Source organism: Petaurus breviceps, unplaced genomic scaffold (assembly GCF_028583685.1).
Source record: "Petaurus breviceps papuanus isolate PSGF00001 unplaced genomic scaffold, PetGlider_PUasm1.0 287, whole genome shotgun sequence".
Lineage (NCBI taxonomy): Eukaryota > Metazoa > Chordata > Mammalia > Diprotodontia > Petauridae > Petaurus > Petaurus breviceps.
In genome coordinates this window covers 1,662,549-1,671,968 of record NW_027186029.1, presented here as the reverse complement: position 1 = coordinate 1,671,968, position 9,420 = coordinate 1,662,549, and the positions used below count along the sequence as shown (strand labels likewise).

Sequence of the window (9,420 nt, the reverse complement as noted above, 5' to 3'; positions counted from 1 at the left end):
GATATTGGACGCACGACATTCTGCATCTGGGACAGATTTTGAAACCCTTATATAAAGTTACTAGGAAGAAGTATGAATTTGACCAGGGACTTGAGCAGAGTAAAGCTTTTGAAGAAGCCAAGGCTGCTATACAATCTGCCCTAGACTTATGGCCTTGTGAAAACTTACCCTCCTTCCAAAATAACTATTAGAAGAACTGACAGGTTTAGTTCTAATAGAATAAAATTGGGAGCTAAAGTATGGGTAAGGTGGAAGCCAGACAATGTTCCAAAGGCTGTGGAAATTGTAACACACAGGAGAGATAATACTGTAACTTTTGTTTATTCAGGAGATGACCATATTGTATCCTTAAGTCATATATTTCTACTTTGAATGAGGCTATCACAGTAGATTCAAGGACTCCTGAAGCATAGCTGACGTGGTATCTATCCTGCTTCTGATTATTGTCTCTTAAATCTTTTTGTTTTCTCTTAAACTTGTTTGCTAGATTTGCTTCCTGCAGGCTTAGTTTCCCTCTACCTGCAGATACCTGAGTGCTTAAGCCAGACATCACCTCCTGTTCACAAATATGATGTGTCACCCCTGGATCTGGTGTTGACTGAGCTCTGGATGCCAGCTAAAGAAATGACCTCTCCAATTGGACCACTTTGGGCAGGGACAGATCTACATACAATTTCATCAATAACTAGCTAATGGAAGAAGAGGCCTTTACCCCTTATCCCAAGATTTTGTGCCCTGTTAAAGGGGGGAATGATGGGGTACTTGTGCTCAAGCCCCACCTGAAATATGTGCTTCTTTTGTGTTATCCCTGTTATGCTGCTGTAACGTTGTGTTAACACCAGTTACCCCTAAACCCCCATTAAACTAATTGAAAGTAGCATTAATGTATTTTTGCTATGTAAGGGACATGAAAGATCTTATGGCTGAATGTAATGGTAATGATAGTTTGAAGATCTTCCCTGCCCCTTAATAGGCTGAATCACATGGGGCCTGTGCTAGAAGGAATTTGCTGAACAGGTAGAGCAGAGCCCAGAGGAAAGTGGGAGTCAGAGCAATTAGAGCTGGAGGGAGGAGAGGATGCAGGTAAGGAGAAAACTAGATATGATGTGGCTCCCTGCTATGTTATGATGTATCAACTTCTTTCTTGCTATGATGGATTCAATTTTCTGGGGTTAGGATCTGGCTTTCTTTTTGGGGATTCAGTTTTCTGATGCCTAAATAAATGTTTTCTTTCAGTCTTATACATGGAGAGTCTGTTATATTTTGCTACTCAGAATAGTGCCAGCATATTCACAGTTGCTGGCAGTGCTGTGAATATTGCTTTGGCACTACAAGGTTTTACCACAATGATTACATTCTTAAGGTTTCTCTCCAGTGTGGATTCTCTGATGTTGGGTAAGATGATTGCTCCGTGTAAAAGCCTTTCCACATTGGGTACACACATAAGGTTTCTCTCCAGTGTGGATTCTCTGATGTACAATAAGAGAGGACTTCTGTATAAAAGTCTTTCCACATTGACTGCATTCATAAGGTTTCTCTCCAGTGTGGGCTCTCTCATGTATAACAAGACAGTGTTTCCATGTAAAAGTCTTTCCACACTGCTTACATTCATAAGGTTTCTCTCCAGTGTGGGCTGTCTCATGTGTATTAAGACTGCGTTTTAATGTAAAAGTCTTTCCACATTGATGACATTCGTAAGGTTTCACACCAGTGTGGATTCTCTGATGTATAGTAAGACAACGCTTCCTTGCAAAAGCCTTTCCACACTGATTACATTCGTAAGGTTTCTCTCCAGTGTGGATTCTCTGATGATCAACAAGATTTTCCTTCCATCTGTAAGTCTTTCCACATTGATAACACTTATAAGGTTTCTCTCCAGTGTGGATTCTCTGATGTAGGGTAAGACTGCCCCATGATTTAAAAGCTTTTCCACACTGATTACATTCATAAGGTTTCTCACCAGTGTGGATTCTCTGATGCACAGTAAGACATTCCAACCATTTAAAGGCTTTTCCACACTGATTACATTCATAAGGTTTCTCTCCAGTGTGGATTCTCTGATGTGAAACAAGGTAAGCCCTCTGTATAAAAGCTTTTCCACAATGATTACATTCATAAGGTTTCTCTCCAGTGTGGATTTTCTCATGTTTAAGAAGACTCTCCCTCCATGTAAAAACCTTTCCACATTGATAACATTTATAAGGTTTCTCTCCAGTATGCATCACCTGATGTGCAATAAGGAATCTCTTCTCTCTAAAAGCCTTTCCACACTGAGTACAATCATAAAGTTTCCTTCCAGTGTGGATCTTCTGATGTTGAAGAAGACCATTCTTATATGTAAAAGTCTTTCCACACTGATGGCATTTATAGGTTTTCTCGGCAGTGTGGATTCTCTGATGTGCAATAAGATATTTCCTCTTTGTAAAACTCTTTCCACATTGTTTACAGCCATGACATTTCTCAGCAGTGTGGATATTCTCAGGGGTTGAGCACACTTCTCTCCAATTAAAATCAAAGGCACCATCCCTCATGAAGCTTTGCTTGTGAGTTTCTTCCATAGGAAGGGCTAGCTCTGCAGCAGTCTCCTTCATTCCCAGTATGACCTCTCCTTCTGGGGGGAAAAAAAAGCCAACAATAAAACAAACAGACAACATATATACACACATATCTATTTATATCCCCTTTGCTCCCTAGGCAGAACAAAAACTCAGTTACTTTCTACTTTCCTGGGCAATGAGAAGCATCTCAAAAGGGCAGAAACAATCATTTTAAAATGTCTTTTGTCTTTTCCATTTAGTCAGATCAGCTCAAGTCCCTTTCCAATTCTCTATGGCTAATCTCTGTCCTCATTCTTGGAGAATCATTGGCCAGGTTCATGCAGGTGACCACCACATCAGTTTAGGGAGCTGGGAGTTAGAGACCCACAGCTGTGGGATAGCAGGAGACCCTTCAGGAGCCCAGAAAGAAGCCTCTAATCTTCAGTATTCATCCTGGTTCATTTCCATGAGGGTTCAAACATGACTTAAGGTCTAATGTCAAACATGACTCATCACTTAGAGGTGATTGAGTACAAGAAAGGGACAGAGACTGGGCTGAGACCCAAACATTATTCAGCAACTAGGGTAGATACCTGCATGCAGGGAGTAGAGGCTGGGGACTTCTATTAGCCCTGAGCCCAGGCAGGGAATCAATAAGCATTGGTTGAGTGCTTTCTGTTTTAGGCACTCTCTTAAGTGAGAACTCATAGGAAGGCGAAAGACAGTCTGCTGTCACAGAGCTCAGAATCTAGTTTACAAACAAACGCTGATACAGGGAAAAGAGTGTTTTGAAATGGAAATACATTGAGTTCAAAAAGAAATAAGGGGATAAAAGGAGTGAAGATAACACAGGTTTAAGAAGGAGAGCAGAACTGGGGAGGAAACAGTCAAGAACAAATGAAAGTAATAGGTGGTATTCATACAGCAGCTATTGTGTGTCCTGCAGTGTACAAAGACTGTCTCATATTATCCTCAAAAGAACCCTAGGAATTAGATCCTATAATTATGCCTATTTTACAGTTAAAACAAAAAAAACTGAGGCAAACAGAAGTCTTGTGACTTCCCTAGGGTCACAGGACTAGCAAGTTTCTGAGGTGGTCTTCCTGATTCAAGGCCCAGCATTCTGGCCCCTGGACCACCAGCTGTATTCCGATTTTTTAACAAAATATGTTGAAAATGCTCACTCCTGGCTGAGGGCTCACAGCAGTCCCCAGCCTCCACCTCTACTCCCTGCATTCTGGTCTCTTCCCAAACCTTTGAATGCACATTCAGGCCTCAGCCCAGTTTCTGTCCCTTTCTTGTACTCGAATAGTCTGCTTCCATCTGCATTCAGACTCCATATTTCTTTTTCTGGATGTGGACAGCATTTCCATCATGAGTCTTCTGGAATTGTTTTAGGTCCTTGCATTCCTGAGAACAGCCAAGTCTATCAAAGTAAGTCATCACACACTGAGCCTGTTATTGTGTGCAGTGTTTTCCTGATTCTGCTTACTTCACTCAGCATCAGTTAATATGTGTCTTTCCAGGTTTTTCTGAAGTCTGCCTGTTCATCATTTTGTTGTAACCTCCATTTTAGGAACACTTCCCAACCCCCTTCCCTATGAAGTTACACCTGTACTCCCGGTCCCGTAGGAAACTCCCCAACAAAAGAGACCTCGTCCACCAGAAAGGCCCACCAAGTTAGGCCTGTCCAAGCCTGCCACAAGAACCCACCAAGCAGAACACCACAGCCCCTCACTCTTACCCAGAAACCAGTCAGGAGATTTTTACTGTTTGGGTAACTGATGGGTCGTTAAGCAACGCTATCCTTTAGCTTCTGTATTTTTCCTGCTTGCTCCCTTTGGCAATAGTTATGTCGTGGCTTTTGTCTATAAAAACCCTGAGTAAATATGTCTCAAGGCTCCCTGATTTGGGTACATGACCCCTGGCAGTCTCCAGGTTCATTATGCTCCACTATTAAAACTTCACTTAAACTGATTAATGGTCACACTCACAATTTCTCATTACAACAACTTCTTATAGCACAATGGTATTCCATTACAGTCCAATACAACTTGTTCAGTCATTCCCCAACTGATGGACATCCCCCCAATTTCCAGTTCTTGGTCACCAAAAAAAGAGCTCCTATAAATATTTTTGTACATGTGGGTACTTTTCCCAATTTTATGATCTTTTTGGGATACAGCCCTAGAAGTAGGATTGCTGGGTAAAGGGTATGCACATTTTTATACCCTTTAGGCATAGCTCTAAATTGCTCTCCATAATTGATGGATCAGTTGACAACCCCACCAACAATGAATTAGTCTTCCAATATTCGCACACCTTCTCCAACATTTATCAATTTTCTGTTTTATCATGTTAGCCAATCTGATAAGTGTGATACAATACCTCAGACTTGTTTTGATTTGCATTTCTCTAATCAATAGTGATTTAGGGCATTTTTTTCATATGACTATAGATAATTTTAATTTCTTCCTCTGAAAACTGACTTCATAGCTTTTGACCATTTATCAAATGGGAAATCACTTGTATTCTTATAAATTTGACTCAATTCTTTATATATTTTAGAAATGAGGCCTTTATTAGATGCTTGTTATAAAAATCCTTTCCCAGTTTTCTGTTTCCCTCCTAATCTTGAGTGCATTTTGTTTCTGCAAAACCGTTTCCATTTAATGAAATCAAAATTATCCATTTTGCATTTTATAATATTCTCTATCTCCTGTTTGATTAAAAATTCCTCCATTCAACAAAAATCTAACAGATAAACTATTCCTTCCTCCCCTAATTCATTTATAGTATCAGACTTTACATCTAAATTGCATACCCATTTGGACTTTATTTTAGCATACAGTACTATGCCCAGTTTCTGCCATACTGTTTTCAATTTTTCCCAGTTTTTGTCAAATGGTGAGTTATTCCAGCAAGTGGGGTCCTTGGGTTTATCAAACAGTATTGTTATAATCATTAACTACTGTCTCTTTTGTACCAAACCTATTCCACTGATCTAGCCTTCTCTTTTTTAGCCAGTACCAAGCAGTTTTTTGGGGTTTTTTTTTTTTTTGCTTTTTGGGGGACAGTTGGGGTTAAGCAACTTGCCCAAGGTCACACGACTAGTAAGTGTTAAATGTCTGAGGCTGGATTTGAACTCAAGTCCTCTTCACTTCAGGGCTGGTGCTTTAGTCACTGCACCACCTAGCCACCCCCAGTACCAAGCAGTTTTGATGACTGTTTTATAATGAAATTTAAGATGCGGTATGGCTAGGTCACCTTCCCTAGCATTTCTTTTCATTAATTCCCTTGATATTCTAGACCTTCTGTTTTTCCAGATGAATTTTGTTATTATTTTTACTAGCTCTAAAAGTTATTTTTTGGTAGTTTGGTATGGCACTGAATAAGTAAAATAATTTTGGTAGAATTGTCGTGTTTATTATATTAGCTCAGCCTTCCCATGAGCAGCTGATATTTTTTTTTATTATTTAGATCTGACTTTATTTACGTGAAATTGTTTTGTAATTGTGTTCATATAGTTCCTGGGTTTGTTTTGGCGGGCAGATTCTCAAATATTAGTCCACAGTAACTTTAAATAGAATTTCTCTTTCTAACTCTTGCACTTGGGTTTTATTAGTAATATACAGGAATGCTGATGATTTATGTGGGTTTATTTTATATCTTGCAACTTTGCTAAAGTTACTATTTCAAGTAGTTTTTTACTTGATTCTCTAGGATACGTTATATCTTCATGTCATCTGCAAAGAGTGATAAGTTTCTTTTACGTCTATTCTAATTCCTTCAATTCCTTTTCCTTCTCTTATTGCTAAAGAACATTTCTAATATCATACTGAACATCAGTGGTAATAATGGACATCCTTGTTTCACCCCCGATCTTATTGAAAATGCATCTAGTCAGGGTAGCTAGGTGGCGCAGTGAATAGAACACCAGCCCTGAAGTCAGGAGAACCTGAGTTCAAATCTGGCCTCTGACACTTGACACAATTACCAGCCATGTGACTTTGGGCCAGTCACTTAACCCCAACTGCCCCTCCAAAAAGCTAAAAAAAAAAATGCATCTAGCTTATCCCCACTACATATAATACTTGCCAATGGTGTTAGGTAGATGCTACTTATCATTCTAAGGAAGGCTGCATTTTCTTCCTAGGCTTTGTAGTGTTTTTAATAGGAATGGGTGTTGTATTTTGTCAAAAGCTTTTTCTGCATCTATTGAGATAATTAACATATAGTTTACGTTTGTTTTGTTGCTGATAGGATAAATTATGCTGATAGTTTTCCTAATATTGAACCAGCCCTGCATTCCTGGTACATATCCTACCTGATCAAAGTGCATTATTCTCATGACAAATTCCTGTAATCTTTTTGCTAGTCTTTTATTTAAAATTTTTGCATCTATAGTCATTAGGGAAATTGGTCTATAATTTTCTTTCTGTTCTGACATTTCCTGGTTTGGGTATCAGCACCATATTTGTATCATAAAAAAAGAATTTGGTAGGACTCCTTCTTTGCCAATTTCCCAAAACAGTCTATATAGTATTGGAATTCATTTTTCTTTAAATATTTGATAGAATTTGCTTGTGAATCCATCTGGCCCTGGAGAGTTTTGCCTAAGGAGTTCATTGATGGCTTGTCCAACTTTTCTGAGATGGGGTTAAGTATTTTACTTCCTCTTCTGTTAGTCTGAGCAATTCACATTTTTATAAATATTCATCCATTTCAGTAAGATTGTCAAATTTATGGGCATGCAAGTTGGGTAAGATAATTTCAAATTATTGTTTTAATTTCCTCTTCATTGCTGAATTCACCCTTTTAATTTTTAAAACTGGTAATTTGGTTTTCTTTTTTTTTAATCAAATGAACCAAAGGTTTATCAATTTTATTGTTTTTTTGTTCATAAAATGAGTTTAGTTTTATTTATTAATTCAACAGGTTTTCTTAATTTCAATTTCATTAATCTCTCTTTCGCTCTTCACTATTTCTAATTTGGTATTTAATTAAGGATTTTTAATTTGTTCTTTTTCTACCTTTTTCAGTTACATACCCAATTTATTGCTCTCCTTTTTCTCTATTTTATTCATCTAAGCATTCCCCTAAAAACCACTTTCAGGGGGCGGCCAGGTAGCACAGAGAGTAAGACCACCGGCCCCAGAATCAGGATGACCTGGGATAGAATCTGGGATAGAAACTTAGCACCCACCCAGAAACACCTGGCCGTGTAACCTTGAGCAAGTTACTTAACTCCAATTGCTTTTCAAAAAAAAAAAAAAACAAACAAACCACTTTCAGCGCATCCCATAAGTTTTGCTATGTTGTCTCATTATTGTCATTCTATTGAATGAAGTTATTGTTTCTATGATTTATTATTTGACCCACTCATTCGTTAAGATTAGATTATTTAGTTTCCAATTAATTTTTATTCTATCTCTTTCCATGGCTCTTTATTATATATAATTTTTATTGCATCATGATCTGAAAAGGATTCATTTAATATTTGTGCCTTTCTGCACTGAATTGTGAGGTTTTTATACTCTGATACTCTAGTCAATTTTTGTGTTAAGTGCTAGGTACTGCTGAGCAAAAGGTATATTCCTTTCTTTGCCCATCCAGTTTTCTCCAGAGGTCTATCATATCTACCCTTTCTAAATTCCTATTCACCTTGTTAACTTCTTTCTTGTTTATTGTGAGGTTAGGTGTATCAAGTTCAGAGAGGGGGAGGTTGAGGTCCCACACTTGTGTAGTTTTGCTATTTCTTCCTGTAACTCCCTTAACTTCTCTAAGAATCTGGATGCTATGCTACTGGATGCATATATGTTTAGTAATGATATTACTTCATTGTCTATGGTATCTTTTTAGCAAGATAAAGTTTCCTTCCTTATCACTTTCAATTAGGTCTGCTTTTGCTTTGTCTGAGATTAGGATTGCTATCTCTGCTTTTTTAACTTCAGTTGAAACAGAATATATTCTACTCTAGCCTGTTACTGTTACCCCGTGTATCCCCGTTCCAAATGTGTTTCTTATAAACAGCATATTGTAGAATTATTACTTTTAATCCATTCTGTTACCTGCTTCTGTTTTATGGGAGAGTTCATCCCATTTACATTCACAAATAAGATTACTATCTGTGTCTTTCTCTCCATCCTAATCTCCACCCTCTTGCCCCACTTATGCTTTTATTTCTCCCTTTTCCCTTTCCCTCTTCAAGAGTTTTGCTTTTGGGTCGGCCAGGTAGCACAGCAAGTAAGAGCACCGGCCCCAGAGTCAGGATGACCTGGGATCAAATCCATGCTCAGACACTTAGCACCCACCCAGAAACACCTGGCCGTTTAACCTTGAGCAAGTTACTTAACCCCAATTGCTTTAAAAAAAAAAAAGTTTTGCTTTTGACCACTGCCTCCCTCAATCTTTGTTCCCTTCTATCCGCTCCCCTCCCCTTTCTTTACCTTTTTGCTTACTACTTCTTCCCTCCTCCTAACCACCCCTTCCCTTTCTTTCATCTTTCCCTTCCTACTATCTCTAGAGGATGTTAGATTTCTGTATTTAACTGAGTATGTTATCTCCTCCTTGAACCAAATCCCCTAAGAGAAAAGTTGGAACAATGTATATCTCCCTCCCTTCTTTCCCTCTCCTATATTTTTTGCCTCTTCATATCATGTAATTTACCCATTTCTGCCTCCTCCTTTCATCTTCTCCCACTACAATGCCTTTATACCCCTTAATTAGGTTTTTATCATCACATAAGTTAATTTATACTCATACCCTCTATGTATATTCCTTTTAAATGATGTAATAAAAATGCAATTCTCAAGATTTACAAGTACCATCTTCCCATGGAGGGATGTAAACAGTTTGCCCTTACTAAATAACATTCTTTTTT

General features: G+C 38.3%; 1 protein-coding gene across 1 annotated transcript; it reads right to left on the bottom strand.

Annotated features, from left to right (window-relative positions):
- Window positions 1–1,358: 1,358 nt before the first annotated feature.
- Window positions 1,359–2,591, bottom strand: LOC138167727 (zinc finger protein ZFP2-like). The gene has a single exon (XM_069096693.1). It carries the CDS (start codon window positions 2,589–2,591, stop codon window positions 1,359–1,361), a length of 1,233 nt encoding a protein of 410 aa, XP_068952794.1.
- Window positions 2,592–9,420: the final 6,829 nt, after the last annotated feature.